The following is an 18,509-nucleotide window of genomic DNA, read 5'->3' as shown; positions in this document are numbered from 1 at the left end:
TAACTACTGGCTACCTAGCCACATACCGTATTCTTGTTTGGGTGCAGTCAAACCATGCACCTCCCGTGCGACACCCCCCCTTTTACCAGGGTACGTGTAACCCCGTTACACACAGGGTGACTTACCGGAACAGTCGTGAGATTAATTGGAGCTCATGAGGGGTCGCAAAAAATGAGATCCAGCCTTAAGAGAAGTGGTTTCGTCTTAAAGAGATAGGACTCACAATTCAGAATTGTTGATTGTTGCTATACATATTTTGAGCTCTGTGAGGGTGTGGCGTATCTGTAGACTCAGAAGCGTTGTGCAATTACTTACGCCTCCTTCAAGTTCCAGAAAAACATTTTCGTCATTGTATTTGGAGGATGATGTTGAGCGTTCGAGTAGATTTCTAGATTTGACAGCGTGAATTATTGCCTCGTCCTGGACCTGGATTTTAGATATGGCCTACCTCATCCGATACACGGCAAAACTGGAGCACCACGACCTTAAAACCGACTGAAAGTTGCAGCTCTTTTCAGGTAAAGCTTCGATGTATCCTGAGCTCATCACTGCCAAATATCACAAGCGCATCTGTATAGGCACAAAGCGAAGATATCTTCTGTGCAAGACATTGGATTGTCGAATTCGTTTGAAAAGGATATTGCTAGGGCCTGAAGTAGAGTTTGGAAGAAAGAAGAGACATATAGCCGCGGTCTCCGGTGATGGAGAGAAAGCGATCATATTATTGCAGTCTCCGTAGTGAATCACCGATGAGACGGAAAGTAACGACTGCATATCTTGCTTCCTAGCGTTTAGTAGCTGGCGGGGCGATATATAACAGTTGTAGCTGATGTCTCCTGTGTCCGCATGTGTGGAGAGTACAAGTGACTCGTTGTCGCTGACTCTTTATCCAGAGTCGGTGGAGTTACAAGCGACTTAAAGCTACAAGAGCAGACTCGGAGGTAATAAGTATCCTAATAAACACAATGGAACTTTACTGCTGAGTCAGCACAACCGTGTGATTGGTCCACCGGGTGGAGCAGTGATTTCCCACATGCAAGTGGTATTGATATGTGAACAGATTGGTTGAAGTAGCATCAAAGGTTGTAGGTTTTCCTTCATTACCTTTGGTAAGCTCTGGTTAAGCTAAAAAGCCATTCCGAAAAGATTTGCGCAAAGATTAGCTAGGCGGTGAAGTCATTAAACTGGAGTGGTGGTGCTGAATGAAGAGCTGAGCTTAACATGCGTCATGTATGATTCAATCGTTGATAGTACTCACAGCACTGAGTTCAACGGGTGAGACATCTATCCTCAGAATTCTACAAATCCGTTCTATAATTGCTGAAGATTTAATACAATGTTATGGTAAGCGATATATCAACTGTGCTGCCCTGGGATAGAGAAGGGCGTCATAAATTTTTCGTGGCTCTCGGAACCAAATACTGCGTCACGCGTCGATGATGCTAAGCGAGGAAGAATCTTGACGCTATGGACGTGTTTTTGCGAATCTCGAAACAAGTTTGGTGAAAGAGAGTGAATCACCCCGCTTGGCGCCGAAATTTTTAGTCGGAAAGATTAGAGGCAAGTGGCGAGTGTTATAAACCAAATGCAGCCACTATATCGGCGCAAACACCGATTTAAAGAAAGCAAATATTAGAAACAGCATGATTAGCCGCTTACGTTTTAGTGTTATGATCTGGTTGATCGATGCTGTCAAGAGCTCATACGCATCGCGATCTCCTCTCGTTGTGGCGGAAATGCGCGCGAGATGGTTGGTAGTGGCTGATTTGCCACAGGGACTGTCTATCGCACCAACGACGTACATATTATTGTCTCATGATGCAGGTGTTTGGACGCATCGTGGATATGAACAATATTTTTGACGTTATAGCCATACAGAGCAAGGCAAGTCAGTGAACTATATCACCAGTGCTCGAGTGCATGCAGATAATTGCGTCATGCGTGCCGAAAAACTCCTGTATTGCATTGTTTCATTGAGAAGCATGATAATTTTTTTAGAGCAGACTCTCCCTGAATAAATTTATTGCATTATTGGCTGGTGCCTAGCAGACTCTTACTGAATAAATTTATTGCATATTGGTTGGTGCTGCTCTTCCATAGGGACTAAGGAAGTGGTATGTGACGCTTCAGTCTTCACCTTACGCTGTGCTTTATCACAAACAGATGCCGATGTGCATGGATGCTAAATCACCAACTATTAGAGCACTTACCGTCTTGATACTCAACGTTTCATGGCGCCTCATGCTGTAACCATCAAGTACAGAATACTGACGAGACTTGATATGACCACTTCGTAACGGAAAAGACATACTGCCCGAGAGCGCTATATATTGGTGGCACATGGCTCAATAAATAAGACACCCGCCCGCCTACAAAGTTGAAAATTGCAGATTTAAAATTCCGTCGGAGGCTTAACCTTAGTGAAGTCGTGTTTTGTGCAGGGAGGTAAAAACATGTGTATACGTGTGAAGGGTCAAACCCTCACCGCAAACGCTTGCGCCATTGGCCGTCCTGCCAAGTCCGATTAGACGTTGACAGTCCATATATACAGACCTTATCTTCTATCTTTTAAAGGGACACGTCCGGTAAAACGGCGTTGTTTTTTGTGTAGAACGTTTCAGCAAGATGACCCATCTCGCTGCTGCAATACCGTAATCGGTAAAATTACAATTAAAGTGTACCTTGACAAAGTATTTCGCCAATATACCCCGCCGATGGTCGTTGTGTCGAAGAAACGCACTTTTCGGAGAAGGTTTTAGTAAAAATTGTTTAAGGCGCTCGGCACCAGATTGAACATGCCACCCATTGATCACCCACAGACTGATTGTCAGACTGGATAGAATAATTGCGTGGTGGAGGATGTCTCGAAGAACTTACGCGGAGAGACCGCGATACTGATGCAAGTCGCTTCTACTGATTTATTTTGCGTTTAATAGCGCAGTGCATGCCTTTATACATTTTACTTCATTTTGTACACACAAACATATATACTCGTTACTAGCGGATGGCTCGAAACCGCCATGTATCATCATCTGAATTTGGGTTTATCAATTCATTTATCTTAGGGAAAGACTGTCAATGCATTACGATTTGTCGACATCGGCCCGGCTATACTTTGTTGAAAATTTGTGATTTTTTATTCAATGAGACTGAGCATCATGCACCGGGTGCACAACGCTATGGCTGGGGGTCATGGTGTCTAAAGCAAACACGCTGGTGCTAGAGACTGGCAAAACACATATGACAAAGCAGCTAGGCATGGGACTCTACTAAAAGTATTCAGCCTTCCCACATGCGGTGTCTACGATCATTGGAACAAAGTTGTGATCGCGATTATGATCGTTGCAAAAAATGGATTGGATGTTTTTTACTCAGAACCCGTAGAAAATGCAAATACATTTTGTTTACACCTGATCTTACTGAAGCCATACCATTGTCCTGCTCTTTTGAGTCAGTTGGACGTGAAGAGCTCACTTATAAGCGAAGCAGCGTTTCAACCGTTCCTGTAGCTGAACAACCTTCGGCTCTCAAGTAGCGACGCGGTTCTGAATTGATGATTGTACGCAGTTTTGTGGGGTAGCTTCAAGAGCACATTCCAAGATGGCCTTTATCAGTTTCGGACGTACACCAAGGCTTTCAGAGAGCGCTTGATTGTTGTCATCGAGTGAGCTCACGAAGAAAGCGTTGTCCTCGACAGCGGGAAAGAGGTGGCGCCAAACGCTGACAGTCTTTCGATTGCACCGATTGTCTGAGTGCCGTTTCCTGGCGCACTCTCGGTGTGTATCTCCCTCGAAGAAAGGGCAGTTTCGCCCGACTCAGAACAGTCCCCGCTAGCGAGTAGGTGTGTGCTCGACACTTGGCCGGTAGATGTTACTACTGTCCCATTGAAATAAGCGGTGAAACTCGACGTCGGCGTTGTGCTTTATACTTTGCAAGGTCTGGCACTAACGAATGTAGTAGACTGAGATCCGCTTCGTCCAGAGTAACCTCCGGTAGGTCGCTTAAGTACACATGTAAGCTGGTGTATTATGTGTCAGAATCGATAAGGACGGGTGATAGCGACTGTGTCTCGCGGTTTTTTGTGCCAGGGTCGGTGAAGACAGGCGATCGTAGGACGAGAGAAGAGGAGTGAGACGCTGATGGTTATAAAAATAATTTAGCCTTATTATGATGCACGCTCTTCTTAAACAGAAAAACTGTATGGTGCCTCTGTAAGAACGATTTTGTTGCACAAAATGATTTTTTAGATGAGGAAAGGAGTGACCAGATAGTCTGAGGGTACGTAAGGCTCCCTTCATTATGCCAAGCAGAACTCTCGTTGCGCAAGTCGATGAGTTCAAACAGCTGCAAGACGAAGAATTTACCAAGTACACGATTGCATAGAAGAAGAAGCGAAGCACATTATTATACTGGATGAGTTCACCATTGAAACCCTAAAGACCATAAACCGACAAGGAAGACGAGCAACGATGTTGCTAAGGGTCTTGAGCAAAGCTTGGAATGTAGAGTCGACAGTGAGCCGCGGCCTCTAGATGAGATAAAAATAGAGATCGTAGGTCGAGGTCTCTAAGATATTGATCTGCTGATATCAGGTATAGCAGCGGTAGTTGCTTGCCACCGGGAAAGAGGCCATAATCATCAAGTATCCGCTAGAAGAGATCAATGCATTTTTGACTAATAGCCGATCCGTAATTTTTGGCTCTCCATCCTAGCCTTACCTATATGAGATTGAATTTTGAAATCATATGTTGAATGGATTAACGTCCCACCCTGTCAAAGGCCTTAGATATATAGATATACAAGAAGGCTGGGCGGAAATTGGTTGTCGACATCAATGGTCCGGGTTTTGTGAAACTGTACAAAGTTTGAGTGTCGCGGAATTACTTACTGTCGATAACGTTGGACAGACGCTAAGGCATTAAGGATACCATTGGAAAACGATTTTTGCACGCCATGTACTGAAAGTATCGAAGAAAAATATGCCAAAGAGTCGCTTCTCATAGGGTTGGATATTATTGTTCTAGACCCTCATGAGTAAAAATTACTCATTGTGCCGCACTGTGTCCACGAGAACTAGACGTTTTTCCAAAATCGACTTGTCGGAGAACCTGCGTGAGAGTCCGACCTTCGAGGTTTTTAGCCGAAAGTAAATAGTGCATGCAAGGTGCAGAAATTTCGTACTACCACAGATGAAATACTATAGAGTACCGCAGCGCTGCTTAGCAGTTATAAGATCTCTCTTTCTTCTCAGCGTAGCCAAAGGCTAACCCTAAGCGCTTAGTGACTCAGACATTGACCGGCCTTCAGGGCACGCACCCGTCGCTCCCTCGAAATATGCAAGGTGAATGCATTTCGTCTCCGTGTAAGCCACATCAATTCTACGACCTTCCACAATGATTATACCCCCACAATGATAATCACACCACAATATTTATAAACGTAGCTTCCTTCGGGGAGGTGTGCCGCCAACATGAAAATTGAAGTTCTTAAATCTTGGACATAGTCCGTTCATTCTCGCCACTATCGACGGGTAGTGTAATAGGCCAGATTTCATATCACACAATGTGCGGACCACATAATGCATGTCGTACATGAAATGCACACCCTGTATAGTTGTAGATCCTCTTTCAGTTCTGTTGTATCAGAGTTAGAAGTACTTACCAGGTTAGGAAGGTTAAAAGCCTAGTGGCTACAGTAATACATGTCACATCACCTCTCCTCCTCTCTACGTAAGTCAACAGCCCGTTGGAAGCGAGCAACACGCGGTGAGGCATCTTACTTGACATGACCTTTCCTTAGAAAGTGTGTTTATGCAGACGGGCAATTTCTGTTACAGGTAGACAAAAACTTGGACCGTACCCTGGAAGGAAAGGTTGGGTCACACAGAATGGTGTGACCGTACAAAGGTATGGATTACACAAAACGGTCTAATCACACAATTGTGTCACATGAAGCCGCTACGTGGCGAAACTACCAGTAGTTATGCATTTAATTAGGTTCCACTTCTTAATCAGGAAAACCTAGCGATTTACATGTAGGCGGCTTTGTCGCACATAAATCAATAAAATACAGTTTCAATTTTGAACGGAAGAGTGCGGTTGCCTTGGGTTAAGGTTTTGGGTACTCTTGGAGATAGCGGGTTGCGATCCGCTACACTCATACTGGTTTTAGTATAGAACGTAAAGTCGGTGACCTTAATATGCTTCCCCTCAGCAAAGAGCAAGGCATCCCCGCTGCAGCATTTGATACGCCTGGCTGGATGATGCGAGCTATGCCACTTCATATCGTTGATGTATAGAATACCGATTTCATATAGGTACTACACAAAAGTATACAGTCTTGAGCAGGCACTCCTAGCAGGTGTTTGAGTAACGTATTGTTTCTCAATCTATGTGGCCGAATTCATGACCACCTCGCTTCTTCTCAACAAGAATATTCTTTTTGACGCTTAGCATCAGCAGACTTCGTGGTGGGTGCCGCTCATGCTCCCAGCGATGCCAGGTTTTGAACGCATGGAAGTTTTTCCGCAGCGCATTTCATAGCTCTTGAAAGCCTCCAGGCAAGCAATTCCAGCTTCTAGTCCGTTGGATTGCTTCTCAACTAATGTGTTTCATCCTCACAGCGCACACAGCCAAGGAAGAATCGGTTGTCAGATTGACGCCAACAGCTACCAAGTGTAACGATATGCTGTGCACTTTGCACAGATACATCTATGACTCAAAGACTCAGCGTTTATTTATGCACGAGGACTGGTTCGTGCTCCAACAAAGAATCGAAACAGAGAACATCTAAAGTTTTTACAAAGAAAAACATACCTTTGCGGAAAGGAGCAAGTGTTAATATTTTAGTCAGGTGTCAGACAGTAGCTAAAGTTCCTCTACGAGTAACACACGTTGGTATGCTTGCTCCATGTCGCACTCGAGACATAAGAAGTCAGTATACAGAATTCTTAGTGGGTCTCATTACCCCTAACCCGGTACCGGGTTCTTCGGATAAACAATGATCCGGGAAGTATGGCGCATCGAGCTTGGCGTAGGCGTTGGTCCCTTTCGTCTCGGAGCAAGTATAGCCGAGGTTCTACACGCCTTAAAAAGTCGCCTACCAATACGCCCTTTTGAAGTCGCGTATGATTCTTCTGAGCCTTACAAGCGCGACGTCGTCGTGCGTTCCCACGAAGATGGGCTTAATGTGAGCAGAGCGCTTGATATACTATTACTTGGCTGCTTGAACTGTTATCAAAATTGCCGACACTTGCTTAGCTCCATTTTGACCCAGTGCAACAGACTCTGAAATTTATTGAATTCTATGAGGTGAACCGCGTGGCTTTAAAATTTGGACGCGTTGTGATTTTCGGTGGCGACATCTTTGCTACGTTCATGTCCGTCTACAACGTACGTGATGTATATTCGTGTCATTATCATTGCAGTTGTTCAGTTGTTCAAGTGTGCTTATTGTGGACTTTTGCATATTCTTTTAGCTATTTGGACCGACGTTTCCTGGCCACTACGACATTGTCGAAAAGGTAAATTGTCAGCGACACAAGCAATCACAAGCTGTAAAGTAGCACTTGATTCTGATGGGAATATAGAACTATGTTTTAGGCTATGATGGTGGGTGTGTTAAGTTTTCTATCCCAGAAGAGTACCAGAAATTGTACCAAGACTGCACAGATTTGCCCATGGAATTTCCGGTTAGAGGGTTTTCCAGTATGATAAAATTAAGAAAGTTAATTTTTTATTCTGCCTTATAACAGAATGGTGCCACCCCAGCAGCTACTGGTCTCGACGTTTTCGTAGGTGACGACTACCGATCTCCTGACCTCCCTTCTCCAATCAAAAAGTAGATTCTTTAATCGACATTGCGAAAAAGACAGTCAGTAATCACGACATTTGTGCAGGCATTACTTTGAGGAAGTCAACGTCGAGATTGGTGACAAGCAAACATTGGTGACTTTTTCTGGTAGAAAGCAGTGTCTTCGGCTTGGGTGCTCCCCTCAGGTCCTAAAATCAAGTGATCAATTATGAATAAGCTCACTTCTGACTTTTTTTTGAGTCCAGGAAGTTGTTAGCGAACTTGGTTCCCCATTGTCCGTCTTTCGAAAATCTGAAGATCCAAATGATGGGTAAAGCTTCAAATTTGTATCAGAGCTGGATGTAAGTGTAACCATTAATATTACAGAGCAGTTGTTGCGGGGGGACTGAATGGTGAGTATTTCCATAATTATCCGCATTTGGGACTCGACATTTTGTATAACTCGATGCACCGAGCATCAAAAGTGATTTTAAAGACCAACGCACTGGGGTCAGACCTTATACGATTACGAGCAATTCCGTCTTCATTAACATCAACTTCAATTTATCACTAACTGTAGTCATCCGGACTTTGGAGCTTACAACAAATGCAACTTTCGAATTAAATTTCCTTCATTGAACGCACCGCATAAATCTGGCGCTGATCCGCAAATTAATCTGGAAATCACACCTCAAACCCCGGTACGTCTTATTCTTAGTCTTTGTGATATAACCAACTTTATGACTCTGATACTGATGTTATATGCACAGTGGAAAGATATTTGTCTGGTATTTAATGGAGCATCAGACACGCGACCGATCATTCACGACAATGGTCTCGGTGTTCACCCTTTCGGTCCAAGCCTGTGCTACTCACCAACACCAGGATGTATTTTTGAAGTGATGAAAAATGGTTTTATCGCAACTGTAACTCTCACGTCGTTTAGGCATTAAAAACAGCAGAGAAAAAATTGCCGATTTGTAGGTTATTGCGTTGTTGTTCGTATAATTAATTGTACAGAGGTAGAAAGTCAACCTCAACCGATTACTTTATTTTAGTACCAGTTAATAATCAAACGTAAGGCAGTCGTCACATTAAAAGTGTGTAATTATATTTAAATGTAGTGATGGCAAAATGGTGATTATTTATATATATCTTAATAGTACTTTTCTTGAAGTACTGATCTAGTAAAATCTCCATGGTCTGGGTAGTGAAGAAGTCGCCTGTTTCTTTAGCCAAAGCAAGGCCAATTGTGTCAAAAATGACAATTGTCGTAGGTCTAAGCAAAAAAGCGGGAAAACATATTGTGATACATAGAACAACGAGCTCAAACGTCGACAACTTTAAAGACATCGCGTTTCTTGTTCCGTACATACGTTATATGTGCGTATTTTATACAATTCACTACTTTAGCGACGCCGCTGGTCAGAAGATCGATTCTGATTCTGCTGTTCGCCTGCATGATATACTAGGGGCGGCGAAGGAGCCCCGCGCGACTGTTGATTGAATTGTGATGGCTGACTATAAAGTACAGGCGGTGGGGGGAAGAAGGGTGGCTGAGGTGGTAATAGCAGCTGGCCGTTAGGAGCACTTGATCCAGGGAAGTATTGCTGATAGACACCGTGCTGAGGGAAGAAAGGCACATTGTGTCCATTATACTGTGGTGGTAGGGGTGGCTGATAGTGGCAGTGTGCGGAAATGTGCCCTTGTGACGCACGAACTCCACTGTATTGCGGTTGATGACCCCGAGGTGACGTGTAATTTATACTTCCATGCACAAAAGGTCTTGCTATGCCATGCCCACCTGACTGAGTATATTTGGTGACACCTCCAAATGGTTGTGTCTGCATTGCAGGTATAGTGGGTATTGTATGAATTGGCGGCATCGGTGACTGCTGTCTGCTAGTAGCATGACGTCCCTGTCGATAGCTGGTGCGCCCGTCGCGTCCGCTGCGACCTCGATGTCCTCCAATTACTGATGCAGAGCCGGAACTTTCACTACTAGCAGGTAATACACCGCCTCGATTGCGCTTGCGAATGCTCCGCTTTGCTGCAGCTTCTGCTTCGTCGTCAGAGAACTCAATCTCATTCGCTTCTTCGTCAAAAATGTTCGAAGCATCCGTGCCTTTGTCCTTGATTTTATCTGGGACAATATAGGTCGTGTGCTCCTTCGCGAAGAAGACTGCAGTATTCACGCTCATCGTCTTAGGTATTTTGTCAGCACTTTTAAAGCGAATGAGATACATGGGCATCAGCACCGGACCAAATACCTCGTCGACGCACCCAAGCACTGTGCGGTCCTCGAGACACAGCACGCTTCCTTCGTCCAACGGCTTGGTATTCGGATTTGACTTCACAGTCATCATAAGTCTGGACACGCTTACATTTAAAATAATACCGCACTGCTCAATTGGGCAACTGACTGTCAGCTCCACTTCAAATTCACGTACAGGAGCCAATACAATTTCGTGCTCCGTCGTCAATGGAGCGCTTGCCTTGTTGTTTTCTTTCTCCATGGCCGATTCAATCTCAGCGCGCAGCGTAACAGTATTCTCAATCTCTTCATCACTGTCACTACTCGAGCACTCGCTTGTCGTCTTTGTCTTTGCAAATTGACTTCCTGTTAAATTGATCACCTCGTCGTCAGAGCTTTCGTTTTCACTTTCATCATCCTTGTCCGTCGCAAGGGCCGTCATCATGTGGGTTGTCACTGCCGCGGAACATGAAAATTGAGACGTTATTGTGTGCAGTTCAGCATCAGCGTGTTGTGCTGCGATAGCCAGATCAAGAATTGGATCAGTGCTCCGTTGTGCATCCATTCCGGCAACTAGAATGAGGACAAGTTCTCTCCAATCAATGTTGTTTCACTTAAGTAAAATAGAAAGAAGAAGTATAGAAATAGCTCATGTTTTCATACTTCAGTTTTTGCTACTGCAAGTCCAATCATTTTTTAGCGATGATTCTCACGAATAAATTTCCGGCTTCTCGGGAGGCGCTCGTCAAAAATGCATTCACCATCTATCATCTGGGTAAAATATGGCTTCGGTATGAGTAGTTTTGTACTCACACGTTGCAGACTTACTTACATGAAAAGATTTGGATTGGAATGTTTACAGAAGGCATAACACCCCTAAAACTGCACAACACCAACGTGTGCTGCGCGATACTGCAAAGCTTTGTGAAAAATAGTTGTGTCACGGATGTCAAGAATGTATGCGAACAGAAAAACTTACAACTAAATATCGAGCTAGATGCTCTCAACAAAGCTTATCAAGCGGCACGCTCGCGTAATGCATCCAGAAACTTGGCGAAAACTAAGTCTGCGGCTTCCGCAGGTTCCAGCAACGGACCGCATCCACGTGTCTCTTCGTCAAGGGTGAAATCGCCCAAAATGGACACCAATTCTGATAATTTAGCTTATGACGATGTAGAGGCGATCGGCGCTAGGAGAACTAAAATCCAAAAGCAGCTTAAAGTAGTCGCGACAGCTTCCAGACTGGCAAAAAGTATTGTCTTGATGAATACATGGCTGGAACCTCTGTGCGTTATCTATTTGTAGAATTGCTTGAAGGTACAGCCATTGTCGATCTTGCAGATGATCAAGGCATAGGACTCAAGCTTAATTTGATCGGCGAAGAGCGAGCGAACACAATTTTAAAATCTAGATCACAATACGCAGTAATGGCTGTCAGTAAGTTATTCAGTGATTTGATCGACGCTATCTTTTCGTGACTGAAGAGTAATTGTAGCTATAGACGACAAGGGACTTCCTCACGCCGTGCCGTTTGTTTTTACGCTGCAAACGGCATGCACAGAAGACAAAAACCTTGTGAATGTAGAACACTCATGAAAATCGACTGGCGTAAACAATAATTTTTTAACATTGCACCCAACAAAATACCATCTGTGGGCATTCTGCCCCGATCAGAAATCAGATACATTAAGCTACGAAACTCAAACTTCCCATGCTCTTATTTTCCATCAAAAGATCCTATTCGATTCAGATGTCCACAGGCTTGCCTTTAGAGGCAAATTCGTCGTAGTATTCGACAACCTTGTCCCAGTTAGCAACGTTCCAAAAAGCCGAGATGTACTCGGGGCGGCGATTTTGGTATTTGAGATAGTAAGCGTGCTCCCATACGTCCAGACCAAGGATGGGGATGAGCGGCTGGTCCACGCCTGGCATTAGAGGATTGTCCTGATTTGGCGTGGACGTAATGGCCAATTTGCCGTCAGACTTAACACCGAGCCAGGCCCAACCAGAACCAAAGCGCGACGAAGCGGCGGCGTTAAACTCTTGCTTCATTTGGTCGAGTGAGCCGAAATCTTCCTCAATACGAGTCTTGAGAGCACCGTGCGGTGCCGTGTTTGTTGAACCAGGTGAGGTCATCCAAGTCCAGAAGAGCGAATGATTGTAGTGTCCGCCACCATTGTTACGCACAGGCGCATCAGTGGCCGACTGTACAACCTGGAGTATGGACTTGCCCTGCAGGTCGGAGCCTTTCCCGGACGAGATGTAACTGTTAATGTTGTTCACGTAGGCTTGGTGGTGCTTAGTATGGTGAATATTCATTGTGGCTGTGTCCACAAATGGTTCCAGTGCATTGTACTCATAAGCGATCTTTGGCAGCTCGAACGACATGACGGAAGGGAGAGAGATCTTATGTTGAGCTAGATCGGGCAAATTACAGACTGTTGAAACAATTTAGGAGTATATTCTAATGCACCTAATTTCAACAGGATTTTAAGCTTCTAATGTATCCGGAGCAAAATACTGTCATTCTAGAAATTACAAAAGAAATTAATTATTACGGTTTCCACTCTTTGTTAGTGGTCAAAAAGTCATCCCAACGATTGTGTTTATTTTCACAATTGAGTTCGTAAAATTCTGGATGGAAGGCACATAATGTTTATAGTGTGTCAAAAATAATTATGACTCCTTTTACTTGTGCTTAAAACGCGTCTAAAATTCACGAAAAGGTTTTCCACGTAATGTGGATCAAGCTAGACTCATACCTATCATCCATAAAATTTGCAGATTATGACGATATTCCAAAGCCGCAGCATATTCCCGCGCGGCCTGCAACGCATTCACTTTGTGTGCCATACTTCTCCTTCTTCTTTCACGCTTTGGACTAAACGGCGGAGCCAACGTGTTGTAACATTTGCTTTGCCGGCGCCTGGCAATTGTTCGATAAGCTTCTCGACTTCATCGCTAGACGATGACAAAAGTAAGTATTTAGTTTCGCAGCATTCAAAGCCCAGAAATGTGCATGCTCGGAGCAAGTTGGAGCTGGAACGACCGCCTGAAACAGCTAGCGAGATTTTGCGTTTTCTCATCGGTCACCTGTGCCCTGGCGGTGACTCTCGGGAGGCCAAAGAGATCAAGAAGAAGGTGCTAGTCTCGGCCGGTCTTGTAATAGCTTCTAAGGCTCTGACCATTCAAGTTCCATTTATGTACAAAGATCTTGTAGATGGCATGAGTGAGGCTTCATCGGTATTAGCTGGCCCCACTGAGCTCGTGGTGCCAATGGCAATGGTCCTTGGGTATGGATTGGCTCGTTTTAGCGCCAGCGCTTCGTCCGAGTTGGCTAATGCCGTATTTGCGACTGTGGCACAAAAGACTATTCGTAAGGTAGCGTTACGTGTGTTCAAGCATTTACACGCTATGGATCTCAAGTTTCACCTTGATCGACAAACAGGTGCTCTATCGCGTGTAATTGACCGTGGCTCGCGTTCGATTGACTTCGTGTTGCGTGCGATGGCGTTTCGCGTGGTGCCGACAGTACTAGAAATTGGATTGGTGAGCTCAATTATGGCGGCCAATTTTGGACTTCCGTATGCAGGCGTAACACTCGGAACACTTACTGCTTATACGGCGTTCACAGTCTTAGTTACACAGTGGCGTGACGAAATTCGGCGTGAAATGAACCGTCTTGAGAATGAAGCTGGAGCAAAGGTTATTGATTCGCTAATAAACTACGAGACAGTCAAATATTTTAATAACGAGGAGCACGAAACAGATCGGTACGACCAATCGCTCAAAGGATACCAGACAGCAGCCCTTAAGACGCAGACTTCTCTTGCTATGCTAAACGTTGGACAAAATGGTATCTTTAGTGTTGGTCTCACTGCTATCATGTTTATGGCGTGCGAAGGAATTGCTGCTGGAACACTCACCGTCGGCGACTTGGTTTTGGTAAACGGCTTGCTGTTTCAGCTGTCAATTCCGCTGAACTTCATCGGTAGTATCTACCGTGATGTGCGTCAATCGGTGACAGACATGGAATCAATGTTTAAGCTTGGCTCAGCAACTCCGCTTATTACAACACCGGAAGAAAGTCTTACTTTATCCGGCAAGGAGCCCAAATCAATCGAGTTTCGCGGTGTAAGCTTCGGATATCTTCCGGAGCTTCCAATATTACGAAATGCTTCTTTTAAGGTTGACGCGGGAACTCGTGTTGCCATCGTTGGTACAAGTGGATCCGGCAAATCTACGGTGCTCCGATTGCTTTACCGCTTTTATGACCCTCAACACGGGACAATTCTTATCGATGGAAAGGATATTCGCCAGCTGAATTTAGACGAGCTTCGTCACGCAATCGCAATTGTTCCTCAAGACACCGTGTTGTTTAATGACTCGATCTATTACAATATTAATTACGGCCGTCTCGATGCAACATCAAATGAGGTGATGAATGCAGCTCGAGTCTCAAAAATCCACCGATCAATCGAGACGTTTCCAGACGGCTACAACACACGTGTAGGTGAGCGTGGGTTGAAGCTGTCGGGCGGTGAGAAGCAGCGTGTATCGATCGCGCGCGCTGTGCTTAAAAACTCACCTATTTTGCTTCTTGATGAGGCCACGAGCGCCCTCGACTCGGACACCGAATCTGAGATTGTGCGCGAAATCGCATCGATTGGCGCAAACCGCACTTTGTTAATCATTGCTCACCGTTTGTCAACTATCCAGAATGCCGATCAGATTATTGTTCTTGACAATGGTCATGTGATTCAGCAGGGCTCGCATGATGAGCTACTACGCGATGTCAAAGGGAAGTACGCCGAGATGTGGGCTCGTCAGAGAACGACCTGTAGCAGTGATGAACGACAAAACGACTAATGTAACAGTATGGTGTAGAAAAGTCCTGAGTCGGCTGGAGCTTTTGCTCTGGTTGTGCAATTTAAAAATCCTTTTGTTGGTAATATATACCTTGGCAGTGTCTTAGACACCCAGAGATTTACCAATCAATTATGTAATATAGCTTTCAAAGGCATGAACTTTGTCCATCAGTCTTCTGGATCTTGATCTTGATGCTCTAAAAGCAGAATAACGTTCGAGGAGCTAGCCGCTAGCCTAATCGTTCGACTAGTAATTGAATGTGGCCACCCCTGAAGTAGTAAAGTCCGTGAATCCTGACATGCGGGGATCGCTGACCTTGGACCCCAATAGTGAACAAGTCCGTTTTTGCACAGCGCAACGGTACATCGATTACCACAGGCTATGGCTGTTATGTCATCATCGTTGTTATTCGTCGATGAGCCAGACAATATGTTCACAACGCTAGGAAGAACTTGCGGTGTGAGAGGATCTCTTGGGCCCTAGTATTTTGGCGTGTTAGAGAACAGGAAACAATGCAAATGTGCAGGGTAATACGACACAACTCACCAGCTGACCGTCTCTTTTCCATCCCCAAGTGTACAGATCTCCAGACGCTGTCAGTGCTGAGCAGACGTGATAATTTCTCGTGTTAGAAGTGAGAAGGTACCGGCAGCCTTGTGACAGCCTTACCCGCTGTGTGCCAGGTGCCACAAGCTACTTGGGCAATGTCGCTGTCGAGACCCCTAAGGGCTTCGACAGCAAGCGGCTGAAGCTCATTGTGCGTGGAGCCGTGACCGAGCTGATTGTACAGACCCCAGCCAAAGGTAAACACCTCCCCTGACGTCGAGATTATCGCATTATGAGCCCACCCTGCTGCGATGGATTGGGCTTGTACATTTGCCGGCATTTCAACAAGCGCTGGAGTAGTCAGCTGCTTCTCCCTTACGCCAATACCCAACTGGCCGTACGCGTTACATCCCCATGCCCAAACACGACCATCTGAGTCAAGTGCGAGTGAGTGCATCCCTCCTGCAGCCACCTCGACAATATATACGGCATGAAGAAAAAACTGAACTTTTGTTGGAGTATGCACCACTTCATCCGATTTAGCTGCTGTAACCTGACCAGATCTATTCCAGCCCCACGCATATACGCACCCCGAACAAGCCAGCGCCAGCACGTGATTACAGCCGCAAACAACTTTATTGCATGGCTCTTTTATCTTTATTTTCACCAATGGTTGATCCTTTTCCGCAAACCCATCAAGCAGCTCGCCGTAGAATGCTCGTCCCCATCCAAAAACCTTTCCACTATCAGCCTCAATACCCATTGTGAAGGTATCTCCTCCGTCGACAGCCATGAATTTTCGGTCCATTGGCGAATAGCACTCTTCAAAAAGCCCATTGTTATCATGACTTAAGATCGAGATGCATCTGCAGCTCATTTTAGCCAATCGTCACCAAAGCTGAATCGAAATCAAGCCAATGCAGCACTGCGATCACAGTCACGACCACAGTCACGACCACAGTCACGACCACAGTCAAGACCACAGTCACGACCCTGACTCTAACCACGATCATAGCCATGAGGTTGAAGATGCAGACGGAGTTTCCCTCTTTCCCTTCATCGACACCAGCAAACTTCGGGTGCTCAATGCGCTGGACCCACGGGCTGTATCTCACCCGTTCAAGCCTTTAAACGAGCGTCAAGACCACTCCCGGTTTTTGGCTAGCAACGAAGACGACCCAGAGCTGATTTTGTTTATTCCATTCACAGAATCTGTCAACATTAAGTCCATTTGTATCTCGGGTTGCGCTGGCGACGGCACTCACCCTAAAGAAGTTAAAATGTACGTTCTGAAGCTAAATTTGAAAAAGCCAATTTTCATGTAGTTGTTGCTGGTGTTTGGATGCTATTGCTCAGATTCACAAATCGAGACGATATCGATTTTTCTAATGCAAACGAGCTGCTGGCACAACAGAAATTAGATCTGGTTGAGGACGACAGAGCCAATATTAATTATCCGCTTCAGTATGTCAATTAATGTATTAGATAGGAATGCTGAAACTCTTATCTCGTTACTGCAGATTACGCAAATTTCAAGGTGTAAGCAGTTTAACACTCTTCATTCAAAGCAGCTTTGGAGGCGACAAAACCAAAATCTATTATGTCGGCATCACTGGCGAAAATAAAAAAGTGCGGTATATACATTTTTTTAAGATATTCATGATCGATACTCAATACGACAAAAACTAATACGATTCATTCTATCGCATAGTGGCGTCATGGCATAGTCGAGTGCGTTTACGAAGCACGTCCTCAGCCGGCTGACCACAAACTTAAGGACACGATCGGACCGACGTCGCTCACTTAGTTTAATGCAGTCTGTTGAATTCGAGCAGGCCGCGCCTGCTCGACACCATAAGAGTGTGAAGAAATGTTCACGGCTTGTTCCCTCGCTGAAGTTGCTGGAATTTCAAAAGGGCCAACACTGCTTTTGAGGTCTAATTTTCCTCCCTCTTTCGTTTCTGCTCAGGATTTGAATTAAATCACGCACTTAATTATTCTGCACCTGCACATATTCTTAAGTTCGTTCTTTTGAGTTCGAGGACAGGCAAGAGGTGACGTAATGGGCAGCACAGTCGTTATCATGCAGCTCGTGAGAAGCTTAAGGCATTCGTTTACAGCATGCGTTTCGAAGAATCGTAGATGTGATAGATTTCTAAACTTAAAGTTTATTCGCGCGTATATTGTCGTCAAGTTGTAAGCATGGTGATCTGAGCTCAATGGATAGTTATCCCAAGCAGGGCCCTTGATTCCATTTTTCGAATTGATCTCCACCGAAGCTAGCCATGCCTTCCAACTTTGGTGCCATTGTCTCTAATTGACACAATGCTGCATAGTCTCGACGTAATGATTTCTGTCATCTATCCTCCAGTTGCGTCAAGCTATATTCGTCCATTGTTGATCTTGTTAAGCACAATTATCCATTCTCCTTGGAGACATTCTTCGTCGATCCGAAGACGGGAGTCGTCCACGTGGATCTGACAGATATGTTTCATCAAAATGAAGCCTTTCGTATTCGGTCGTACACAGTAAAATGACAAGAGAACAGGCAATACACAAACGATCAGAAGAATTGATGCCAAGCAGATGAGGCAAAAAGAGTTGATCGCTGTCAAGTCAACTCTTCTGAAGGACGGAAGATTAGTCATTGGTGTCGATGTAAGGCACGCGCTGTTTGACGGATAAGCCCTATTTACCTTTTTGAGAGTCTGGGGACATTATTGCAGTGGCAAACGAATGAAGAACAACTTGTGGTACATCACGATCGACACTTGCTTTCACATGCGGAAGGTATGTCAAAAGATCAGCATCCCGAATTTCGCATTGTGAAAGCTGCAAGTGATGAAAATATTCAGCTACCTAACCAAGTGCCACCGGCTGCAGCGACTCATAATTTTCACTTTACGCCAAAGACGATGAAACGAATCAAAGAAATGGCAAATCATGGTGACTTTCATGGCAAGGGAAGCTGTGAAGCTTCATATGTGAGTACTATCGATGCCATCACGGCACTTTTTACAGTCTTGATTTCCAGAGCCCGTGGTAATGC

At 44.9% G+C, this 18,509-nt stretch overlaps 8 protein-coding genes across 8 annotated transcripts in view; 5 read left to right on the top strand and 3 right to left on the bottom strand.

Moving 5' to 3' along the window:
• Positions 1–6,999: 6,999 nt before the first annotated feature.
• Positions 7,000–8,744, top strand: PHALS_04655 (Uncharacterized conserved protein; the record flags this gene model as incomplete). The annotated part of the gene is made up of 10 exons (XM_024722510.1): positions 7,000–7,188; positions 7,260–7,391; positions 7,478–7,522; positions 7,589–7,690; positions 7,754–7,839; positions 7,898–7,997; positions 8,058–8,122; positions 8,179–8,301; positions 8,372–8,492; positions 8,562–8,744. 10 exons carry the CDS (start codon positions 7,000–7,002, stop codon positions 8,742–8,744), a joined length of 1,146 nt encoding a protein of 381 aa, XP_024573579.1.
• A 456-nt stretch (positions 8,745–9,200) lies between these two features.
• PHALS_04654 (Uncharacterized conserved protein) lies at positions 9,201–10,610 on the bottom strand (the record flags this gene model as incomplete). Its single annotated transcript, XM_024722509.1, has 1 exon — positions 9,201–10,610. The coding sequence occupies one exon, from the start codon at positions 10,608–10,610 to the stop codon at positions 9,201–9,203; it is 1,410 nt and encodes a 469-aa protein (XP_024573578.1).
• A 186-nt stretch (positions 10,611–10,796) lies between these two features.
• PHALS_04653 (uncharacterized protein) lies at positions 10,797–11,641 on the top strand (the record flags this gene model as incomplete). Its single annotated transcript, XM_024722508.1, has 5 exons — positions 10,797–10,836; positions 10,908–11,218; positions 11,287–11,362; positions 11,429–11,482; positions 11,541–11,641. 5 exons carry the CDS (start codon positions 10,797–10,799, stop codon positions 11,639–11,641), a joined length of 582 nt encoding a protein of 193 aa, XP_024573577.1.
• Positions 11,642–11,791: 150 nt separating this feature from the next.
• On the bottom strand, positions 11,792–12,433 carry PHALS_04652 (manganese superoxide dismutase; the record flags this gene model as incomplete). Its single annotated transcript, XM_024722507.1, has 1 exon — positions 11,792–12,433. The coding sequence occupies one exon, from the start codon at positions 12,431–12,433 to the stop codon at positions 11,792–11,794; it is 642 nt and encodes a 213-aa protein (XP_024573576.1).
• Positions 12,434–12,832: 399 nt separating this feature from the next.
• On the top strand, positions 12,833–14,914 carry PHALS_04651 (atp-binding cassette superfamily; the record flags this gene model as incomplete). The annotated part of the gene is made up of 1 exon (XM_024722506.1): positions 12,833–14,914. One exon carries the CDS (start codon positions 12,833–12,835, stop codon positions 14,912–14,914), a length of 2,082 nt encoding a protein of 693 aa, XP_024573575.1.
• A 167-nt stretch (positions 14,915–15,081) lies between these two features.
• On the bottom strand, positions 15,082–16,268 carry PHALS_04650 (FOG: RCC1 domain; the record flags this gene model as incomplete). Its single annotated transcript, XM_024722505.1, has 3 exons — positions 15,082–15,393; positions 15,461–15,516; positions 15,584–16,268. 3 exons carry the CDS (start codon positions 16,266–16,268, stop codon positions 15,082–15,084), a joined length of 1,053 nt encoding a protein of 350 aa, XP_024573574.1.
• Positions 16,269–16,377: 109 nt separating this feature from the next.
• Positions 16,378–17,267, top strand: PHALS_04649 (Thioredoxin-like protein; the record flags this gene model as incomplete). The annotated part of the gene is made up of 4 exons (XM_024722503.1): positions 16,378–16,742; positions 16,817–16,924; positions 16,981–17,089; positions 17,172–17,267. The coding sequence occupies 4 exons, from the start codon at positions 16,378–16,380 to the stop codon at positions 17,265–17,267; spliced, it is 678 nt and encodes a 225-aa protein (XP_024573573.1).
• A 779-nt stretch (positions 17,268–18,046) lies between these two features.
• PHALS_04648 (Chloramphenicol acetyltransferase-like domain) overlaps positions 18,047–18,509 on the top strand; it is a gene marked incomplete at both ends in the record, with an annotated part of 632 nt that continues 169 nt past the window's right edge. The window contains 2 exons of the mRNA XM_024722502.1: positions 18,047–18,118; positions 18,187–18,502. Coding sequence (XP_024573572.1) covers positions 18,047–18,118; positions 18,187–18,502 — 388 coding nt within the window. The remainder of the gene's footprint in view (positions 18,119–18,186; positions 18,503–18,509) is intronic.

Source organism: Plasmopara halstedii, assembly GCF_900000015.1.
Source record: "Plasmopara halstedii genome assembly, contig: Scaffold_262, whole genome shotgun sequence".
Lineage (NCBI taxonomy): Eukaryota > Oomycota > Peronosporomycetes > Peronosporales > Peronosporaceae > Plasmopara > Plasmopara halstedii.
This window is presented reverse-complemented; position numbering and strand designations above follow the sequence as displayed.